The sequence below is a fragment of the Spermophilus citellus genome (assembly GCF_964194105.1).
Source record: "Spermophilus citellus genome assembly, chromosome: 10".
NCBI lineage: Eukaryota > Metazoa > Chordata > Mammalia > Rodentia > Sciuridae > Spermophilus > Spermophilus citellus.
The window spans coordinates 3,909,542-3,933,449 of NC_138197.1; the positions used below are offsets into that span (position 1 = coordinate 3,909,542).

At 37.4% G+C, this 23,908-nt stretch overlaps 1 protein-coding gene and 1 pseudogene across 2 annotated transcripts in view; one reads left to right on the forward strand and one right to left on the reverse strand.

Moving 5' to 3' along the window:
• LOC308659071 (UDP-glucose:glycoprotein glucosyltransferase 1-like) overlaps positions 1-16,550 on the reverse strand; it is a gene marked incomplete at its 3' end in the record, with an annotated part of 45,771 nt that extends 29,221 nt beyond the window's left edge. The window contains exons 1-4 of the mRNA XM_081312063.1: positions 16,355-16,550; positions 11,736-11,871; positions 6,796-6,878; positions 3,454-3,584 (exon numbers count right to left, since the gene is read on the reverse strand). Coding sequence (XP_081168189.1) covers positions 3,454-3,584; positions 6,796-6,878; positions 11,736-11,857 — 336 coding nt within the window. The 5' untranslated portion in view covers positions 11,858-11,871; positions 16,355-16,550. The remainder of the gene's footprint in view (positions 1-3,453; positions 3,585-6,795; positions 6,879-11,735; positions 11,872-16,354) is intronic.
• An 830-nt stretch (positions 16,551-17,380) lies between these two features.
• Positions 17,381-23,908, forward strand: part of LOC308659074 (transport and Golgi organization protein 1 homolog) — a 50,820-nt pseudogene continuing 44,292 nt past the window's right edge. The window contains exons 1-3 of the transcript XR_014024299.1: positions 17,381-17,966; positions 20,717-20,850; positions 23,754-23,840. The product of XR_014024299.1 is annotated as a transport and Golgi organization protein 1 homolog (transcript). The remainder of the gene's footprint in view (positions 17,967-20,716; positions 20,851-23,753; positions 23,841-23,908) is intronic.

The following is a 23,908-nucleotide window of genomic DNA, read 5'->3' on the forward strand; positions in this document are numbered from 1 at the left end:
CAGTGCATGCTTAGCACGCATAAGGCCCTGGGTTTGATTCCCAGCACAAGACAGAGAAATAAAGAAACAAAAGCAATTTTCTTAAATTTAAAAAAGAAAAAAAGCTGGGCACACACAGTAATCACAGAGGCTCAAGAGTCTAAGGCAGGAAGATGACAAGTTCAAAGACTCAGCAATTTAGTGAGAATCCAAGCAACTTAGCAAGACCCTGTCTCAAAATAAAATGTAAAAAAAAGGGCGAGGGTCAGTGGTTAAGCACCCCTAAGTTCAATTGCTGGTACAAAAAAAAAAAAGAAAGAAAGAAGACATTCAAGAGAATAGGATTAAAAATGAAGATCTGCAAAGAAAAATCAACATATATAATATGAATCACTGGAGAAAATATGTAAAAGCGGAAAGAACAAATTATAATGTAAAAAAAAAATCTGAAATAAAGAAACTATTTGAAATTCTGTACTAAAAGCACATATTGTATACCAAATAATATTGATCCATAAAAATCACCACTAAGTTATATTCTTTTTTTTTTTTTTTAGAGAAAGAGAGAGGGAATTTTAATATTTATTGTTTTGTTTTCGGCGGACACAACATCTTGATTTGTATGTGGTGCTGAGGATCGAACCCGGGCCGCACGCATGCCAGGTGAGCACGCTACCACTTGAGCCACATCCCCAGCCCCAATATTCTAGTAAATTATAACTTAAAAGAAAAAATCCTCTGGACTTAATAGACAAAAAGAGGATTGAGAATATAGCTCAAAGGTAAAGAAGCTGACTCATATTAATAAGGCCCTGGGTTTGATTTCAGCACTACTTATGGACAAAAAAATAGCGCAAAAAAACTTTCAAGGGAAAGAAACTGAGATTATTATCACATTATATGTGGAAGACTATGATGAAAGAGAAATGAATGGTTAAGATATCCAAGAAATGAAAATATGAACCAAAGTTTTATATCTAGACTTCAAGTGCAAAGGGCACATAGAAACAATTACCTTAACATACAAAAACTGAGTAAATATTATTCCCATGAGCCATTCTTGAGGAATCTGCCAATAGCAACATCAAAAAAGCTAAATAATTAGAGACATTTGCCTAGACTGGTGGTGAGTAATAAAGATATAATTATAGAACTAAGATGAAATGAGTTAGCCTAAAGTAAGCCAAAAAAAAGTATCAAAACAAAAAGGAAAAGGACTGGGGATGTAGCTCCGTGGCAGGGCAACCCCTGGGTTCAATCTTTAGTATCACAAACACACACACACACACACACACACACACACACACACAAAACAGTAGAATAGTGGAACATACACACTTCCTGATTACCAAACTTACTACAAAGGTACAGCAATCAATGTGGTACTGGAAATAAAGATAGAACAAAAGACTAGAAGAGAGAGCCCAGAAATAAATGTTTGCATATATGGTCAACTGATTTATATATCAAATTATGATATGAACTACTATCCAGAATATATAAAGATTCCTACAACTCAACAAAAATCAAACAATCTGATTCAAAAATGGGCAAAGGAGTTAAAAAGACATTTCCCCAGAGAAGATATGCAGAATGACACTAAATAGATAAAAAAATGTTCTACATCATTGGTCTTAAAGATAACACAAATCAAAACCACAAGAACAAACCACTACAAACTCATTAGAATGGCCAATTTAAAAATCAGGAAATACAAAGTGTTGAAGAAGATGTGGAGATTAGAACCCTCATGTATTATTAATGGCAATGTAAAACGATGTGGCCAACAGTGAAATAACATCTTTTTTTGTGAGGTGAAAAAAGTTCTGAAGATGCATTAATGCACCTAGTATCAATAAATTGTACACTTAAACTTAAGAGCAGCAAAAATCATAAATGTTATATGTATTTTACCAAAATAAAGGAGAAAATAAACAAAAACCTAAATGGTTAAACTAGAAGGATGATATTGAATTCTGTTAAATAAAGGCAAAGAATCAAGTAGGTGTTCTGCCTTTCCTATGTTGAACAATATTACCAAACGATACCAGATTAGGATATATATCACATTCCAGAAACAAATGAATATGAAATGACAGGATGAATCACCACTTTACAACCCCCAAAGAATTAATAGATTTAGCACAGGGCAATAATGACTGCTAAATCAGAAAAAAAGAAACCAATTATTAGGTGTCTCTAAGAACAGAACATTACCTATAGACTGAACAAAGACCCAATTCTGATCAAGCTTCTGGACTCAACTGCCAATTTGTAGGAAACAGACAACAGAGGAAAAAGTTGAACTGTGTCAGAAGTATGTGATCAACAAAATATAGTCCATGAAAAAAAAATCTACAGTGCAAACACTCCAAGTCATACAATGGAAAAAGATATCAAATTTTCTAACACTAGGCAAAACTAACTAAATTGAGTCGATGTGCATGCTTACACAGTAAAATGATAGAGAATCATAGGAGAAGATTCCAACAGAACATGACAATGTGGTTCCTTTCAGAAGACAGAAGGTGGCTGTGATGGGGTCAGAGCACATGGAGAGCTTATAGGGTGCCTGGTTAAGTCCTATTTCTCTGATTAGGTGAAAATCACAAGAATGCTCACTTTAAAATAATTCATTTGGGGCTGGGATTGTGGCTCAGTGGCAGAATGCTTGCCTCGTATGTGAAAGGCAGTGGGTTCAATCCTCAGCATCGCATAAAACATTAAAATGAATGAATGAATGAATGAAAAGAAAAAGAGGTAAAAGAGGTTTTAAAAAAATAAAATAATTCTTTATACTATATATCCATTGTGAGTGGTTCTCTATACCTATTTAATATTACAAAATGGTTTTTAAATGAACTTTTCTTTCGTATCAAATGTCCACTTAATGTACACATATTTGTCTCTTCTGCTCCCGTCTTTGTCAAGATTCAAACAAGATTCCTGCACTACATTAAACATTTTTTAAATTCTCTCCTGAAGTTGCTCTGTCCTTTTTCTTTTCCTTTAATCATTTATTCATTGAAATAACCAGATCACTTGACTGCAAAAAGTTTCCCTAATAATAAATTTTCCTGATTACATCCCTGTGATGCTGCTTGACACTTCCTGTCTCCTGTATTTCCTGTGAACTGCTTTCAGATCTAAAGGCTGTGATTAGATTTAGGTTTATTGGTTTAGCAAGATTACACCTCCCAGACAGTGTTACACACACAAAATCTGGTTCCCTTTTTTGTGCAGATTTTTTTTCCTTTCTCATATAAACATAAGTGCAAATTACATTTTTAAGTATCTGTGATTTGAAGACTTAACATCAGTTTTGCTTATTATTTATAAATAAATCACAAATCCCAGAAAAAGTCAGGCAAAAAAGTGATAGCTCCGTAATTCAATTCCAGAACAACTGTCATCTATCCAATTATCATGTCATATACCATTCAAAATGCTGTTAGCTAAAAGCACTAGATTTACCTGCTGGAAGGCCTGAATTGTAGCCGAGTAGGAACGAAGAGACAGACAAAATTTCAACAAATTCTGCTGTAGAGGTGACAAAAACTGAAATGCAGCTTCCAAAATCGAATGATAATAGGAATAATCAGTACCTGTTGAGGAAGAAAATTAACCAAAACAGTTGTATTTGACATGAGATATCCAAATAAGATAGTTTTTTGAACTTTTGTCAAATGCTTAAAAATTCCCTAGAATATACAATGCAGTTGGATTATTCTTCGCTTCATCCTTTGGTTCAAACTATTCCCTCTTCCTGGACTATTTTCCCACTTACCTGGATGACTTATTCTTCCCTACTTTCAAAAGGAGAATTTAACTGTGAAATCACCTACTCTAGGAAGTCACCCAGATCTCTACTCCATGCATCAATGAACTAGTTACAGTATTTCTTGGATCCCAGAATATTTATTTGCTTTCACATCATTTACTAAATTATTTATTCACTGTCTATCTACCACCAAACTAAACTTCAGGCCTCACAGGCAGAGGCCATGACTTATTTATCTGGGTATCCTGGGTACCTAGCATATGTTTTCTACCTAGCATATGCTATTTACTCAAATAACTAAAACAAATTTTTTAAAAAAATAGAAACTTAGCAATGTGATGAGAAAATTCAAGGCATTAAAAGAAACTGATAAATTCATAAAGTTTGAAAAACATTTAAACAAAAAGTTGAACCAAATTATTTGAACGGGAATAAAAAAATCTATTAGTATGAAAAATTTCCCAGGTAAATAAAAACTACAAGGTACTAAATAATGTACATAGTAAACTATGTTTTTTACCAAAAGAATGAGAAATAAGGATATATATCTGTCTTGTCTGTGTGTGTATATGTGTGTGTGTGTGTGTGTATACATACACACGTGTCTGTATATTGTAAAAAATAAAAAAAATTATTCAATTTTAAAAGGAAAAGTATTAACATTTTTAAAAGCTGAATATAAAAGGTTCTATACAATATTAGCATCTTTTACACAGAAAAAGAGAACAGAAAGAAATACCCCAAAATGTTGCCAGAATATTAATGGTGTCAATCTTTGGGTGGTAGAAATATGAATATTTCAAATAAATAACATGTTTAATATACTCTATGATCACTTCCAAGAATTCATACTCCTGAAACTTTAACCAAGAACATATATCAAATATATTGAGGAAATTTCCTTTCAAATGTCAAATTTCAAGTCTCATTATAAAATCAACTTTGATAAATTTGTTCAATGAAATCCTGAAGTAAAATGATTTTTGATAACTTAATACTAGTTGACTCTAAAATATATATAAGAATGCTTATTCAAAACCTTTATATATTTCTATCCTCCAAAAAATATTCAGACAACTATTAAAATGTATATTATTCTATTGGTGTTATTTTAATGAAATTAAAAAGTTATACTGGGCATGGTGCCACACGGCTGTAGTTCCAACTACATGGGAGACTAAGGCTTGGGCCCATGAGTTCAAGACCAACCTGGACACACAGCAAGACCCACATCTCAAAAAAAAAAAAAAGAGTTAAAAATCAATTTTTTTAAATTTTATATACATTTTTTTAAAGACAGAGTGAGACAAGGCAGAGAATTTTTAATATTTATTTTTTAGTTCTCGGCAGACACAACATCTTTGTTGGTATGTGATGCTGAGGATCGAACCCAGGCAGCACGCATACCAGGCGAGCGCGCTACCGCTTGAGCCACATCCCCAGCCCATAAAAATCAATTTTAATAATTAACAGCAGTTACATAGTTTTCAAAATTTCTTCTTTAATAAGGACTTACACCTGTAAATGTAATATTCAAGGTATGAGTTGTTTTTGGGTTGTTTGGGGGTTTTTTGGGTTTTTTTGTTTTGTTTTGTTTTGTTTGTTTTTGTACTGGGGATTGAAACCAGAGGCACTTTACCACTGAGCCCCATACCCAGCCCTTTTTAATTTTTATTTCAAGACAGAGTCTTGCTAACTTGTTTAGGGCCTTAGTAAATTGCTGAGGCAGGTCTCAAACTTTTTGTTCCTCCTGCCTCAGCTTCCCAAGTTGCTGGGATCACAGGCATGCACCACCATGCCCAGCTCAAGGTTTGAACTACAGTCATATATCACTTATCGAAAGGATGTGTTCAGAGAACTGCATCATCATCATTAGGCGATTCTGTCACTGTGTAAACATCAGTGTACTTAACACAAACTAAGACAGCCATGATGTCATTAGGCAATATAATCTTATGAGCCCACCATCATATATGTGGTCCATAATTGACCAAAATATGATCATGCAGTGCACGACTATACTTGAACATCAGCATCTTTGACTGTATATCCTATGTCACTTATATCAAATTAGAGAATGTTTGTGAAAGCACATCATAAACAGTAATGTGTGACCCAGGATATATCACTAATTTGATACCTTAACACTCAAGTGGTGGGTGGCTGGCAGGCATAATGGAAAACATTCTGGATGGCAGGAACTTAATGATAAAACTTAATAGATAATAGATCACTTGTGTAATTATTTCATAATAAAAGAGAGTGAATCAGGTCAGATGGATATTAAATTAACACTAAATGGTTTAAAATAAAATGTACTTCCACACTCTAATAAAAGAACAATACAAATACTGGGACAAAAAGTCAAGGCTTATACTCAAATTTATAAACTGCATCAAAAATAATTATTTGGGCCAGATGCAGTGGTCCAGGATATAATCCCAGCAACTGGGAAAGCAAATGCAGGAGGATTGAAAGTTCAAGGCCAGTCTCAGCAACTTAATGAGACTCTCAACAACTTTGTGAGACCCTGTCTCAAAATAAAAAAATAAAAGGGATACAGCTCAGTGCTAAAGTGCCCCTGGATTAAATGCCCAGTCCCAAAAATAATAATAATTATTATTATTATTGTTGATATTATTATTATTTGGGCCAATAGTCCCAGCCACTCAGGAAGCTGAGTCAGAGGACTGCTTGAGCTCAGGGGGGTTCAAAGCCTGGGCAACACAGTAAGAGATCCCATCTCTTAAAAAATAAATAAATAAATAATTGGTATAAGTCTATGGGGATTATGGGTATGGCTAAGTGGTAGAGCATGTACTTAGCATTCACAAGGCCCCAAGTTCAATCCCTAACACCAAAAATAAATAACTATGTGTGCTGTGTTGGCTCTTCCTGCCTACCATCACAACTCTAGCCCTTACAGATAAAAATGTTTTCCATTAACTGTCATGTCACACATACTATAAAAGAAATCACTTTTTCTAATATTTTCCCAGACACCAAAGTCAAAGAAGCATTTGCTTCAATTTTACCGTGATGATCTGATGATCCAATATTTTGACTGCCTTCTACAAAATTCCAAAATTTCTCTTGACTGTCTTCTGCTAAAACCTCACTGGGAGAGAAGGGGGAAATGTCAGAAAAAAAAAAACTTAATAAAATCTTCTAATATAAAATATATTACTACAGAGAATAAAAAGAGGTTTTGAAGTTTCCAATTGTCCATAGTTTGACTTTTAATTTATAATATATGTTATACATTTTTACATACAATGTATATTTTCTTAACGCTAAGCAAGTCTTACTAGCTCATTAGCTCAATTAATAACTTATTAATAACTTTTTCATTTAATAGGTTAACAGCTATTTCTTAAGAAACCTGGAGTAATAAAAATGTTGTTAACAGGGAAGTCCCAACATAAAGAAAGCGTATGAAACCTCATTAGTAAAAATGCTACTGGTAATAGAAGCAGAATTAGGAATTGATAATTCTAGTACTAGTTCTGCTGTGATTTTCTGAAAGACCTTACAAAGAATAAAAAGTTTTGCCTAAGGTTCTCCCACAGAAAACATGAACCCTAAAAAAATTTTAGGAGACTAAAATTTTGCTAACATCCAAAAATCCAAATTTTCAAGATCATCAAACTTGAATCTAAAATTAGCACTGATCTAACAAAATCAGATCTCAGAACTTAATGTTATCTTAATATTTTTTTCAGCCTTAAACTATTACCCTAAAATAATGACCACTCTGAATTTCCCTTTATTAAATAATCTTAAAATCCCTAAGAGAAAATGCATGTAATAACTGAAAGAATGATTCATGTAAACTGGTTATCTTAGCTTCCAAGCCACAGAACTAATGCAGTGGTGATCTTTCAGTGTCTTAAAGCAAACTACAGATCTGTATCTCTGCTTACCTAGCCAAAGGAAGACTTTCCCATTACTTGTCAACACTGGGGTGTACAACTCTCACTCTACTCCACAGCTAGACACAGAAATATGGGAAAAATAAGAAACATTTCCTGGTAATGCACAGCTTCTCTAAAAATAGGTTGCTGAAAACACCTCTTATCATAATGTATTATTTAGTGCCTCCTGAGGGTACTATTTTTCTCAGCTTTCTAGTAACTGACATAGACATAATACCAACCATAGAATACCTTACAGTCTAAGAAAATAGGTACTAACATATGTCATTATTTGCAAATAAACACAAAATTCATGAATTACAGCTGTATTTATAAGTTAGCAGAGGGGTGGTATGTGACATACTCATCAGTTGTGATAAGAACAAAGATTCAGTTAGGCTAAATATGTGCTTTTCATACAATTACAGGAAAAATTCTTGAAATACACATTCTTTTACATCCCACTACATAAATAAGTCTTACAGGTCTAACTTAGAAGAGTCTTAAGAAAATGAATTACTGGATCTACTGAAATAATCCAGGAAAGAGGTAAATAGAAGACATTATTAAAAAGAACGCTGCCATTTTTCTACAACATAACTAAGTTCACTTTTTCTTTTGTTTCTTATACTCATTTCACTGAGTAAATCTGCGGTCTTATAGATGAAAATTATATAATAGCTGAGATTTTGCTTTAAAAATATGCCAGTGGAGAAGGGGATAAGGTGGTAAGGGTGGTGATAGCTACTGGACTTCAAATAATAATTGCTAAAAGGTACAGGGAGAACAGATTATACTGTTCTCTCCATTTGTAAGCATTCTGAAGTCTCAAAATAGGGATGAGGATGTAGTTTAGTGATAGAACACTTGTCTAGCATGCAAGAGGCCATGGGTTTGAGCCCTAGCACCACAAAAACAAAACAAAAGTCTGGAAAAATAAAAGAAATGTCCAAGACATGAAAAAAATTACTTACTAAGAAATCTCATAATAAGGGGCTGTGGCGTGGCTCAGCGGTAGAGCACTCGCCTAGCATGTGTGAGGCTCTGGATTTGATCCTCAGCACCACATATAAAAAAATAAATAAAATAAAGGTATTGTGTCAACTACAACTAAAAAAATATATTTAAAAAAAAGAAATCTTATAATAAAAAGCTTTTCACTTATGACAAAAAAAAGAAAGAAAGAAACACCTGCAAACAACCTAACTATCCATCAGATAGCACAAACTGGTGGTTAACTTGTTTTCTTAGATTTCTAAAGTTATTGTTGGAGATCAGAAGAGGTATTTTCTACACAGGACTAGAAGGAGAAGGGAAAGGACTTAAGTATAAGAAGGGTCTGCTATGCAGCAGTCATTATACTTGGCATATCTATCAATGTCAACAAATCCTTACAGCTACCAGCAGTTATAAGCATTTTCTAAATAAAGAAACTGTGATTTGAAGGCAACAGAAACTTTTTTTAAGGGCACTGAGTTAGTAAATGAAAAAATCCAGAATATAAATTCATGTCTATTTGATTTCTATCTCTATCATGCTACACTCTTGGGCCATTAAAATACTAAGCACCCAATAAATGAGTATTGATTTCAACTTTATTAAAAATATTTGTTGGGCTGGGGATGTGGCTCAAGCGGTAGCGCGCTCGCCTGGCATGCGTGCGGCCTGGGTTTGATCCTCAGCACCACATACAAAGATGTTGTGTCTGCCGAGAACTAAAAAAGTAAATAAATATTAAAAAATTCTCTCTCTCTCTCTCTCTCTAAAAAAAAAAAACAAAAAACAAAAATATCTGTTTACAGGGCTGGGGTTGTAGCTCAGTGGTTGAGCACTTGCCTCACATACATGAGGCACTGGGTTCGATCCTCAGCCCCACATATATAAATAAAGATATTAAATATATACATATATATATATATATTTTAAAGCAATAACTATTTACGTAACATTTCTATTAGTAATTATAGTTGTCAAAACATATTCAGGGGCTGGGTCTAGGGCTCAGTGTTAGAGCACTTGCCAAGTATGTGTGAGGCACTGGGTTCAATTCTCAACACCACATATATATGAATAAAATAAAGGTCCATCAACATCTAAAAAGAATCTTTTTTTAAAAAACCATATTCAGGGTTTTACTTCAATCAAATACATATAATTACACTAGTGACCATGAAACTACAACCCCCTTCATTAAACACTGGGCATAATCTAAAATATATGCAGGAATATTTTTAGTCCTAAAGGGCTAAAGGCAAAGAAAGCAAAACGGTCTGTAATACCTACACACCTTGATGTGTAGAAAAAGATTCTGACCATTCATCCTCAACCAAACGGACAAAGTGCCATAACCCATCATTACACACAGGAGGGAAAAATAGTGGCCTCAGATAGCTCTGGAGGTAAACATGGAGTGGTTTCAGATAAGAAGAGTTCCATTCTGAGTTGCCTATAAGTCCCATTACCTTGGACATCTATTTGCAATTAGCCACAGAAAAGGCCTAAAAATAATGACCCAAAAGGCAAACAACCAGGGGTATCATGAAAAGGGGAGATGTTTCTGATGAGGAAGTTGGTGAAGGAAACATCATATTCTACCTATTTCATAGTGATCAAAAAAACTAAAAAGAAAAAAATATTAAGCAATTAAGGCTGCAATTTTAGCAGGCATTCCCAAAAATCCATAAGTATATGTCATAAAAATCTTCTAGGACAAAGTACAAATACCAAGAAATTAGTTAATATAAAAAAAAGTGAGATGTAAGTCAGTTAAGAATGTTAAGCAGAATATCACAAAACATCTGTTACGGTTCGGTTAATTCTTCAAGATTATTCAGAGAATAACAGCGAATCTCAATGACTTAGATTTATACCAGACAAATGATCCAAAATTAAATTAGCAAAAAGGAAACAAAAAAACTTTAGTTACTAGATTCCTGGCTCAGGTAGTCAAATAACCTTCAGTTACTTCAATTTTATGACTACTAATGAAGTTCTGACATTTGAGGAGCTCAATACATTTATCAAATTCGTTATTGTAATATCCTATGAAATACAGTGTATGTTTTGGTGGGGCTTTTTGTCTTTTTTGCCATTTCACTGCTGGGAAAGGGGACGCAAAGAAGTAATGGAAAATCTGTTAAACAAAATCTATTCGGCCCTGAACATGTCCAACTCAGCTTCTATGTGCCCCACGCCCATGGACCCTCTTAGCAATACCAAATGTTGCTTTGTGCTTAGAAAGGGCAACTACTCATATAAATAATCAATGTAACAAAATTCTGCTTTCATATTTTTTGAGGAATTAAAGAGAAAATATTAGAAGACAAAATTCTAAGTTGAAGATGACAAAGATAAACCACAAAGGTAACTGAAATATGGTATTTATATTATAAACACTAGCTAAAAAGCACACTGGGAATACAAGATTTTCCCAAGAAATTGTTGTCTATATATTTTATTGATTTGAAGACATACTAGAGTTTTGTTGAAAATACTACCAATTTTAATTAAAGATAACTTCCTGATTTGATAAAAACACATCCTGATTTGAGAAATGTTAAAATGTAAACCATGTACATTTTAGAACAGGTAAAGCATGGTCATTTCCTCAGCTCTTCCCCTCCCCCTGCTCTCCTTTGTCCTGGGGTCTTCTTCCAAGTTCTTAGGAAAAATGTGTCTTCATTCATTCCCCTACCTTAACAACCTCTCTTCTATTCTATGTATTAAACATTTCTTCAAATAAACAAAGACTTTTTAAAAAATATAATACTCTCTTCCATTATTCCCACAAAAAAATCACATGATAATTTAATCACTTCATAATATTTATTTAAGAAAGTTCCTAAATGTCTCTATGAATCAATACAGCCCTGTTCTAGGGAAAGACAGGTTCTGTATCCTAACAGGCTTTCTATGGGAGGTATTATAGTCTACATTGAAAGGGGCGGCTCTTAATAAATGCATCTGAGGATCATAATCTCACTCCCTAAAAAACACCTGAATATTCATGGCAGAGCCTACTTTTACACTCCAATATGTGAAAGAGAAAAATGTCTTTTTACCTGGCTTCTAACAACAGTGGGGTGGAAAACCACTTTGTTGTAAGAGAGGTTGTAATGGCTTTTGAATCTGCCTTTACTGAAGAGAACAGCCATAGTCCAGTGAGTGCAATCAGAAGTTCCATTTTATAGCAAAACCCTAAAAGGGGAAAAAGATGGTAAAGTTTAAATCTTAATACTTGGAGACACAAAATAATAATCTTAGTACCTAGAGATTAAAAAAAACAATATTAATACTAGGAGCCACAAAATAACATTAAAGTTACAGAAACAAACATTTTTGAAAGGTACACAGCACTTAATAGCTACATAGTCTAATAGATATTTTCTGAGTAACTGATACATAACTAAAGGCAGGTAGAATATTTTATTCTTCCCTACTGAGGGTCCAGTTCACTTTCTCCAGTCTATACTAACAGAAATATAAAAGTCAGTGGGTGGCACAGCAGGTTGCATGTAACCGATTTTATAAAACATGGCAATAAAGCTGAGACAGATGGAACACAAATGATGATGGTTATTATGGGTTGAATTTTATCTTCCAAAAATAGATATGTTGAAGTCCTAACCCCCAGTAACCTAACCTCCAAACTATGAACTTACTTGGAGACAAGGTCTTTACACAGTGATCAATAAAGATGAGGTCTTTAGGATGGGCTAATCCAATATAACCAATGCTATAAAAGAGAAACTTGGACACAGAAACAGAAAACAATATGAAGAGACACAGGAAGAATGCCAGGTGAAGACAGGTAGACATTCAATTATACTGCAAGCCAAGGAATGCCTGCTGCTATCAAAGAAAATATGCAAAAAATAAAATCTTTGGAAAATAGAGCTAACCAAAGCAGATATTTGACAATGAAACCTATAAGGAGTGATTACCAGCTACAGGAATCTAGTAAAGTTATTGACATATCCCAAAGAAGAGCGAGCAAGGACCCCAACTTATACATACAACTTTAGATCACTCTCAACTATAAAATAGGAATAACAATCTATCACACAGAATCACTGTGAAAATGAAAAGACAATACAAAAATCACTTTGTAAAGTGCAAAAACTACTATCCCAGAATCATTCACTGTAGTAAAACATTTTATCATAACAAATTGTAAATTATAGAATGGCATATCATCAAAAATAGGCCCTGGAAATTTATTCTCTGTGGCTAGGAGGAAAAAAAATCCTCCAAAAAAGTCACTTGAATTTCTAAATTGGAGACAAAGCATATGAAGCATATTGAAGCATTATTATGATTCTGGCTATGTTTAAATTTGTCCTGAAAGGGCCTAGATGCTTAATACCCACAAAGTGGTGATTCCTGATGACAACTGAACACCACTACGCAGTAACCCCAGGCAGACAGCAAGTAGATTGTGGTTAGGGAACTAAGGGCACAATAAAAGCCCTCTGAGAAACCTCAGCCTTTACAGAACAATGACTTTGGGCTAAGCATCATGTTAGATGTTCTAAAGGTAACCGATGTGATTCTGCAATCTGTATACGGGGTAAAAATGGGAGTTCATAACCCACTTGAATCTAAAGTATGAAATATGATACGTCAAGAGCTATGTAATGTTTTGAACAACCAATAAAAAAAGAAGAAAAAACTGGAAAAAAAAAAGATGTTCTAAAGGTACCATGTTACCTAATCTTTACATAATAATCTGGGAACTGAAGTTCCTTGAGGGTAGCAACCTTGTTTGCTTTCTTCAATATAGTAAACAATACAAGTACCTGGCGCATGGTAGGCAGTCCATAAATGTTACATGAATGGATAATAACATCCCCACTTCAAGAAAATAAAAGCTCAGAGGGGCTTTTACCTAAGGCATACTGGGCAACTACTAAACAGCACCTTGGAACCCATACCTACCTGTTTTTAAAGTTCTAAAGTACCATCCTGTCTCCCCTTGTTCTCTGGTTTTAGAAGAAAGAAAAATTCATACCGCACAGACTGAGAATAAGCAAAGGCTTCACTGTGAGAACCAAGGCAAATCCAAGGATTTTTCATGAAACAAGAACCTGGGACACAAGTGGCTGAGAGAGGAACAGTTTCAACCCAAAACCAAGGAAGTAGGCCTGAACCTGGAATGAAAGCAAATTGACAAACAAGCCTGACAAATCCATACTTAGACTAGCTTCAGGGACTGAATGTGAGCTCCCCAAAAGCAGGAAATTCTGTCATGGTCACTGTGCCTAGCATATTGCCTAGAACACAGGAGGTACTCGGCCTGAAATAAACAAGCTTCATTCATTAAAGGAAGAAAAAAACCAATAGAACAGAAAGAAGTATGGAACTGGGTTGTTCCCCAGCACATCCCCCTCCAAATTGCTGTTTGGCAACATCTAAAATTTGCCAGGCACATGGTGATGTACACCTATAGCTCCAGCATTTGGGAAGCTGAGGCAGGAGGACTGCTTGAGCCCAAGAAGTTCAAGACCTCTGCTCAAAATAAAAACAAAATAAAAAAAGAAGGGAGTGTGGCCCCAAGAATAAAGCTCATACAAACAGGCTAGGACTATAAGAAAGATGAAAATGAAAATCCTACATATCTATGAGTTACCCAGAGGTCCCTTTGTTCTGTTTAAAGAGAAAGTGTCTGTTTTTGAGAAGGCACAACACCAATAGAGATGAGAACAAGAGAAAAGGTACACATTAAAGAGTTTTGCCTAACCCCACATTGTTTCTACAAGTAACACCACAGGAAAAGGCTGTCCAAAGAAACAGAAGAATCTCACTCAAGTGCTTTTTGTTTGTTTGTTTGTGGATGTCTTCATCTTATGAGATCTTTTATTATTCAGATCCTAATGGCTCTTCAATGTTGCTCATAAAGATGAACAGTCTGAGTGATAAGAGCTGTCAAACTGTGCAGTGTGGCAGTGCACAATCACAGGCACAATGCTTGTACTATGATGGCTAAATAGAAAACACTCTTAGGTTCTAAGTCCAACTGTACCATCAAATATCTGTAAGATACTACTATGCTTAAATTAAAATGATACCTTTTGCTCATTTATCTACAGTAAGATATAGAAAATATAAAAGAAAAATTAGGGCTGGGGTTGTGGTTGAGTGCTCACCTAGCACAAGCAGGCCCTGGGTTTGATCCTCAGCACCACATAAAAATAAATAAAATAAAGGTATTAAAATATATGTATATAAAACGAAAAATTATGTATGGTTAATACTTCAATTTTTAGAAAACAACTGGCAGAGTGATGTTAAGTCATCACCAACTTTCTCATCTTCCATTTTTACAGTGGAGAGAACAGCTAACAAACATTTTTAAAATAACCTGCAATCTGCAAGTTTATGTGGTCAACTAAATTTCAACATAGTTGGTAGTAAAGAGAAAAACTATTAGGAAGCAACTTCTAAGAATTAACTTCTCAACTAATTAGATTTACATCGATACATGCATATCAATTAGCAAAGCCGTTTGCTGTGAACAACATAAATCTAATTTCAGCTAAAAGTATATTGTATTTAACCTGAAAATGATCAGAGAAGTTTAACTGCAGAAGTAATGACTAAATTTTCTCGTAGTTAAACTTATTCCGTTGAAGTTAAACCTGCATTAAGATATAGTGTTGGTGCAGCTGGACACGGTAGCACACGCCTGTAATCCCAGCTGTTCCAGAGGCTGAGGATCACAAGTTCAAAGCCAGCCTCCCGATTTAGCTCAGTGAGACCCTGTCTCTAAATAAATACAACAAAGGGCTGGGGATATGACTCAGTGGTGTGTGTGTGTGTGTGTATAAAACGTATTATGTTTACTTCTCTTAATAAAAAGTTTCAAATAAGTTCATCAAAAGCAAACCTAGTGGAAAGGCTACAATCATCTCCACTTTTGTGGTGTTAAACTATTTAAAATGCCTTCAAGTGTTGCCAGGTACAAGGTATTTCAAGAAACGAGGGCACTTTATACTAAAATTGTTCACCAAGTGCACCGATGAATGATTCCAAAGCATAGTAAGGTATAAGACACCAGGACTAAGAATAAACAAAATATGTCCCTTCACAAATTTGTAAAAAAAAAGACAAACAAGTTAGAGATTTCGGCCAAGGAACAAGAACAGTTAACATTCATAACTTATTGGCGATGCACGCAGATATTCTTCTGGAAGGTCCCACACTAAAAGTGAAACCGGATCATCCAATTTCCAGCCAACAGAGCCTAGCATTAAATGAAAACGGCAACCAATATGCCTCCCCCGAATTCATGGTAAGGAAAACAGAAATCTATAAAAAATACCAAATAGTTCATCAATCAGAATCCTGCAAAGTGCTGGTTCTCGACCTACTTAGGGTCAGGCTTGGTCTAGATTCATGTTAGGGCACTTCCTCCATCTGCACTTTCGTACGTGGGTCTGAGAGCTCTTCAAAGAAGGCTTGAGACCGATCAATAATCCGCCACCACCCCGGAGCAAGAGCTACCTTGCACCGACGACCACTGCGGACAACCTGGGCTCCTGAGGAGGAGGAAGGCTGAGACGAAGGAAGAGAAACTGAGTCAGGGTAAAGGCGGAAGCTCAAGGTGACCTGAGCACAGGGTCGCCTCGCGCCCCAGACCCTCTCCTCATCCACTAGGCCTTCCCACGCCGCCCCTGGGTACCTGTCACTGGTCGCGCAGCCGCGACACACGCGCTGCTCGCGACCCCCTGGCTGCCCACGCACCGGCCGCGTTTAGTCCACTACAGCGCGGGTGACTACGCCGGGGCGGGGCGGCAGCGACAGCGGCAGAGGCTGCGCCAGTGAGAAGCCCACACGCGCCTTTCCCGCGGCTCGGCTCAGGAGCCGGTCCCAGAGCAAAAGCCTAGCAGCCAGCCGCCCCTCTACTTCCGCTTCCTAAAGGCGAAGACTGGAGGACTTCCGAATACCGAGTTGTGACCAAGGCGTTCCAGAGCGTCGCGCTGCCGCCATCTTGTCTCCAGGCTGACCCCGCCCCTTTTCTTAGTCCCTCCCCGTCCCCTAGCGTGGTGAAGGCGGCCAGGTCTTGGGAAGGTTCCTACCCCTGGCGGCCAAGACCTGAAAGCTTTACCCCCTGGGGAAGCCAGAAAGCGAGTTCGGTCTTCAGTTTTTCCGATCTGGACTCTGTGGCCTACCCAATCTCTCCTAATTAAAACCACTGTGTACGATAAAAGACAAATTGTCTTAATGTTTCTGAGCATCTTAGACTTTATTCGAAAACCTAAAATTTGACAGCTTCGGTTCCAGGGGGACTAGGGTGAGACGTAAGGGACCAAGACTAAATTATTGGAGCCCTTTAGTTTATCTCATAGGGGCAGTGGCAACTTAGTCTACAGGAACGAAAACTTTTGTCCTATGAATTTTTTTTCAAATATAAGTCAGTGTGGAATTGTTTTAGAATATGTGACCACCGAACAGACTGTTTTACGCACGCAAAAGTGAATAACTCTCTGAAGGGTCTCCCCGCCTTAAAAAATAAAGCAGGCCACTGTCTCCAGTTTACACCCTCACTCACAGTTCCATTCACCTTCCCCTTTCCTAATCAGAGGGATCTTGGGGTGGGGCTTCAAGGAACCTTTAGGAGTTTGAAGGGGAGGGAGCCTGGAACCATAGACTAGCTATGACAAGTCAGGGGTGGGATTTGGTAGTTCAGAAAAGGAGGTACCAGACCAGGAATGGGGGATGGGAGTGATGGTGGAGGGGGCTAGTTCAGGATGGACCAGAAATGAGATGTTGAGGAAAGCCAGAAAGGACCGGTTGGCGGAGTGGGGGGGGGGATGGGTGGGTGACGACTAGAATCACAGGAGGGTCGCTTGTGAGGGCACAGAAGCAAAGGCAGGTGATTGGACGAGAAGGAGAGTCCTAGTTGCCAAGGCAGCGACTAGAGGAGAAGGTCTTCAGTCGAGGAGAAGTCTCCACTAGAGAAGGATGGAGCTCTGGCTCCTTGCGTTCTCCAGTAGAGTCTGTGGATCGACCCCCAGATATCCCTGCTGACGTGTCACCCGGGAAAGGCTTAAGCCTTCCCGGGCGCCACCCCTCCGCGCTTCGCTACCCACCCGCCCCCTGAGCCCCGCCTCCGGCGCCGCCTGCCAACGCCTGCCGCAGCCTACTCCACAGAGTCACCGGCTCCGGAGGTGACCAGAACATGGCTGTGGCACGGGGGCTGCTCTTCTGGCTGTTCGTGCTCTGTCCTACCTGGCGAGTGCTGGGCCAACCGGACCCGAAGCACAAACTCTGTGCAGACGACGAATGCAGCAGTGAGTGCGCAGGCTGGCGGGCGGTCCGGGGTCTCCGCGGTGGCTCTTTGGGGCTGCATGGGGCTCCGATCCCCTGGTCCCCAGCCCCGCGGGCTGGGCTAGGGGGTCGCAGGATGACGGGTGGGGCGCAGGAGTGACAGAGCCTCGGTACCCTGCGTGTGTCCCCTCCGGCTCTGCCGGAGCCCCGGCCAGCCCGCTCGGGTTGCGGGGGCTTCGACTCCCACTTGTTGCCAGCATTTTATGTTTCTCTACTGTCTGAGGTGGGGTTGGGAAACACGATTCCCCAGGGACAGCTCTCAGTTTCTTCCCTTCCAGGATTCACCTAGGATCTCAGTGGGTGATGGGGTTGTGCGCCGCGCGCCGGGGCTCCCCACGCTGTAGCAGAGCGCTTTTCTGCCCCCTCCACAGGGACCTGGGCCGGTGTGGTATCAGGGCAGATGCTCTCCAGGGCTCGGTTGCCTTAATCCCAGCGGCAGGTTGATGGTGGGGCTCCTTGGGAAAGGCTCACTGGCTCCTTTGTCCTTTTGCTGCACTGGGGATTGGGCTGGTTTTGCCTTTTAACAGGGACTAGAGTTTAGGAGTCCAGGCACGCAATGTGTTCCGAGGTCTCCACTGACTCTGTTTCAATCCTGTCATTTCTGTGCATAGAAGCCTCCCTTCATATTTGAGGTAGGGTAGCAGGTGGGCCAATAATCTTTTGCTTTTGAAAGAGGCCAAGGATCTGCACCGGCCACCTGGCAACTGCAGCCTCTTCTGTGCGCAGGAAGCGGACAGAATTGCTTCCCAGTCCTGGATTGGAGGTGGGCGGTGGGGAGGATGTAGCCATTCAGATTCAGATGAAGAGGTTTGTTGCAATAACAATAATAAATACTCCAAGATTTTTATAAGCCAATTCAGTTTTAGACTCAGTCGCTAGTGTTGTTGGAACCTCTTTCCTCTATATATTTACTGGCCCAGAATACTTCTTATGGCCTCCCGCTTGGTTTCTAGTAACCTTGCAACTTGATGACCGTGTTGTCCATAAATTGTAAGCAGTACATATTTTAAAATATTCATGCTAAAAAGGCCAAGAAGTTTACCATTGAGCTCTTTATGCCTAAATTGGTGTTACCAAAAACAAATTTTAGAATTTGAATTGTTTGTTCCACTCCAATAAAGAAAAAAGATGTCTCCAATATATGTTAAGCAGTTCCTAGAGGTAACCCTAAGGCTGGAGTAAATAAACACTCAGAAAAGCAAAGCAGCTGCCATGATATTTCCTTTCAGTTTTGCTATTCTTTGCTATCGAGCGCTATCCTACGTGGGCTACCTGGACAATCTCATCACTGATGCTTCCTCAGTACTAAGACATGGTGTTGGTAAGGTTCAGTGGGGTAACATAACTTGAGAAATGGCCTGTGTCCAAACGGATGTGACCAAACACAACAGGTGGGTCTGTGTTGTGTTGTAGGAAGTAGTGAGGTGTGTATGTCAGGTGTCCTTGTGTGCCTTCCAAATAAGTGCTCCAAAAAAAAAAAAAAGAACTAAATAGGTGCTCCATAGTATGCATTATGTTGTCACCTAATATATTACTGATTTGTAAATCCTCTATGACCTAAGGGGGAACAAGAGAAACATTGCCATTTCCACTTGTGATGAGAATTCCCCACTTTAAATTGTCTCTCACCTTCAACTTGGCCTCTTAATTATATATGAATTAGGATGCTGAGAGTTCTGAAAATAGTCCTATTTTAGCTTCAAAAAAACAAGTTACCCTCTCCAAATCTGTGTTTGTTCCTCAGACATATATTTTTATAAAACACACATTCTTGTGTATTTTACTGCTAATTGGCTTTTAGAAAAAGTGTTATTTCCATTTCTTTGTGCTTTTTACATACATCTATTGTCCATTTCATCTTAAATCAGAAACTGTGTATTTGGTCAACCAAAAGAAAAATGTTGCTTCTACTAGTTTCTAGATCAATTGTGATTCTAGTCCTGCATTTTAAGCATGAAGGTATTGCCTGACCTTTTCTCATGGTTAAACTTGTTCCTTGTCAGATAGGATACCCACTTTTGATTTTGTTTATTAAAAAAAAAATATGAATGAGGATGTTTTGAAACAATCTTAATGTTGGATATAGTCAACAATATTTGCTCAGAGAAAATACATTTCCTGGTAATTTACCCAGATCCTGAACACAGAGACAGCAACTCTGCTGCAAATGAAATTGACAGTGTTTACGGCTGCATGGTAGCACTTGCAGCCACTTAAAGGTAATGTCTTTTAGCGGTTAGTTCAAGTTAATTAACCCCTTGGGGGTTCCTGGATATTCTAACCTCTTCCCTATTACCTCTGCATGAAGCCATACTTAAGCCTGTCCCTGTCTACACTTGGATTTACATATTTGCAAAATGAAGCTTTTTATGATTATGAAACAGAAAAAAAATTGAGGCCTGCAAGAACCAAGAGTTTCACTGAAACCAGCCATGGTTGGTGGTAGCCACTTTGCTTTTTATTTCTCAGCACAGAGAAAAATAGAGAAGCTTCCTTTTCCCTTGTCTAATTGCAGGGAATATTGTATTTTATAGCAATAAAATCTCTAAGCATTTTAGATACTTTGAGCAGGTGAATTAAAAGTGATTCCAGAGAGTACTGGAAAAACTTGATTTTTGTTCAGAGTGGGATTCATATTTCCTGATGAGTCAATATGGACTGTGAAAAATCAAATGCTAATGTTTGTTTTTCTTTTTTCAATGTTTATATACAGTGTTAATGTATCGAGGTGAAGCTCTTGAAGATTTCAGAGGACCAGATTGTCGTTTTGTGAATTTTAAAAAAGGTGACCCTGTATATGTCTACTATAAACTTGCAGAGGTATCACCAGAACTTTGGGCCGGAAGTGTAAGTAAAAGTTTGACAGGTGTTATATTTTACTTTTGATGGGTTCTTCAGCAGTGTAGATTTAAATGACTGATTTCTTGGGGTCTTTGTAGAGTTAACCTGACCTCTCTGCCAGGTCCTGTGCTCCTAACACACCTTAGGCCTGGCACAGCATAGAAAGTCAGGAGACTTTCTGAAACAGAACTGAACTGGTTATGGTTGCTACCCCTCACATCAAGTTCCAGAAGGCTCTACACATCATAAAGGTTGTCATGGTGAAAACCTGACAATTCTTAGCTTTGCTGCTTCAAAAGGGAAGGATTCATGGACATTAGAGTTAATCCTGTAAATTAAGTCTGAGATAGTAACTCAGGCATGCATATTTAAAGTTGATTTTTTGTGTATTTTACCTAATAATTTGTGATGTTTTTACTCTAAAAATGCAGAATATTATGTTCATTATGTGCTTTTTTCCCCCCTTTTTTTTCTTTTTTGCAACTTCTGGGTCATTCATTTCCTGCTTTTCCTATATTCTATGCCTGAAGGTTCCCCCAGGGGTTCTACTTCCAGCCAGTTGTATGGATCTTCTGATGAAAGACATGACATTGTTTATATCATGCTTTGATATTTTAAATGGGGAGATTCACTAGCAGTGACCTCATTGAGAGGCTTATGAGTATTGTCCTTTTCATTTTAAAAAAATGTGATATGTAGATTGTTTACTTAAAATAGTAGCAAGGGTCTTTGATGACTGTAGGAATGTTCCAGTTTAGAGACATTCCGGGTTGCATCCTTGAAAGTTCTCACCCTAAATAAAACACCACACAGCAGAAAATAAGACAGAAAATAAGAGTAATCCCTATGGGAAAACTAGTTTCATTTTGTTGCCATTTCTGATTCTTAGGGAATGATCTTGAAACATGGTGCCTCTAGGTACAAACTTTATATTTAGACAGAGTCCCAGTTGCAGTACTCCATATAAAGAACCGTCTATTGTTTCTTTCAAGTATATCAAATAGGATTGGTAACCTTTAAACTTGGAACTGCTTTTCCATGTACCTAAGTGGCATTTTTCATATAGTAGTCGTCTTTCTCCCCTTCTTTGAGCTTTTGGATAAATGGGCTTGATTTACATTTTCCCCTGTCACATTGTAGCCTGTTAACTATGTTCATCCCTAGGACTCTTGCCATTCTGGGTGGCAGCACTCATCCTGTCTTCCTGAGGAGCCCTGCTTTCAGCACCTGACCAGAAAGGATCTTTGCCGAATGATGAGTGTTTGGGTGGCACTTTGTTTGCATTGCTCCTGTGGCATTCATTTGTCTTCTTTGTCTTAAGTCAGGTTGTGTTTTATCTTAGCTCCTCCCTTTAAAGTGAAAAACTCAGTTAGGAAAGGACCCCTGTCTAATCCATCTTCCTTTTGAATATTTCCTTTCAGGGCAGTGGCACTTAAGTACATTTGTTCTGATAGTAGCTTATGCAGAATTTGTTCTCTTGTGGCAGTTCTTTGCTCCCCACCCACAAATCAAATCAACAGCACCTTGGCAGGGATGATGTATGGAAGCAAAATTAGATATAAAAATTATTTCCAGTCATGAGCCTCCATGATTCTGCTTTTTTTTTTCATATCACAAGAAATGGGATACCACCCATTGTGTGATTATGGAGCTTTATATAATCTATGGTCTTAATTGACACAGATTAAGAAGAGATAAATGTGTTTCCTTTCTCCATACATCTCTGGTTTCTTTCCCTTTTCCAAATTTAACCTTAATAGAATTTTCATCAGAAGGGAAAAGTGTATTTCCCCTCAGACTCGCCTCTCATGTCATGAGTGTTGTTATACTTATGAAATTAAAAACTCTTTAGTTTTCAAAATGATTCTCCTTTAAAGTTTTTAGTTTTCATTCTGCAATGTTGTTGGTTTTCTAGAGTCTCAGACTTTATCTGCAGTGATGAAGCTTTTAATTGCTCCGTCTTATCTAATCTTTATGGCAGTATTCTACCACTAATACTGGCTCTCAGATGGTTTCTAGATATAACAAGAACATTCATGAACGGGGATATTTTAGAGGTAGTGATAAGATGCCTTTTTTAATTTTCTTTTTTGGGCATTTGATTTGCCTATCAGTTTCCTTTAATTATAGGCAAGAATCTTCTGTTCCTTTTAGTCAGTAGTTAGTAATAAGAGTGTCTTTCTCAAGGGGAACTTTATATACCTTTTGTACACTTTTTGTAACTTCATATAATTTAGCTGTTGGTGCTGAAAATAAATGGGGTTATTTTCTGCAGAGGATTTATTTTGGGTGAAACTGAAGCTTGATATGTGGTTTCATATGCATTATATTATAATTTTATTTTCTCCCCAAGTACTTGTAAAAGTAGATTTGGAAAAAGCTAGGAAAGCATATACTATCAATACATTTGCTATAGTGGTAATACATTTTAGAGATTTTGTATTGTTTTTACTTATTAATTTTTATGACTATTGTGTATTGGTTAAGAAAGACATAAATATTGGTTTATGAGCAATGCTACAAAATGTACAGGTAAATTCTTGCTAGAGGTTATTTGGAATTGCATTTATAACCAGCTTTGATTTACATAGTTTTAACCATATAATATATAATAATCTCCTATGCAGATCTTTTATTTACTTCAGAAGTCTTAACTTTATATGCTCTGTTTTGAGAATTAAGCTAAATGTAAAAAAGAAAACTTCAGTGGTTGGAAATGTTGTTTTAACAGTTCTGTACTTAATTTTTATTTGGAATGATAATCTCAGTGTAATTGTTATAGCAACTTTCTTTCTTGGTTATACCATATACCTATCTATTATGTGTATATTTCCTGCCACTTTTGAGAAATCTCTTATTTATATTCCTTGTACAGAATTTATTTGATATTTGTCTCTTTTGCACTATAGGTTGGCCGTATTTTTGGATACTTTCCAAAAGATTTCATCAAGGTAGTTCGTGAATATACTAAAGAAGAGCTACAAATTCCAACAGATGTAAGTTATGGATTTCTTTTTTGTTCTCAATTGTAAACTGGCTTATAAATCCATCAGTTATATTCAGT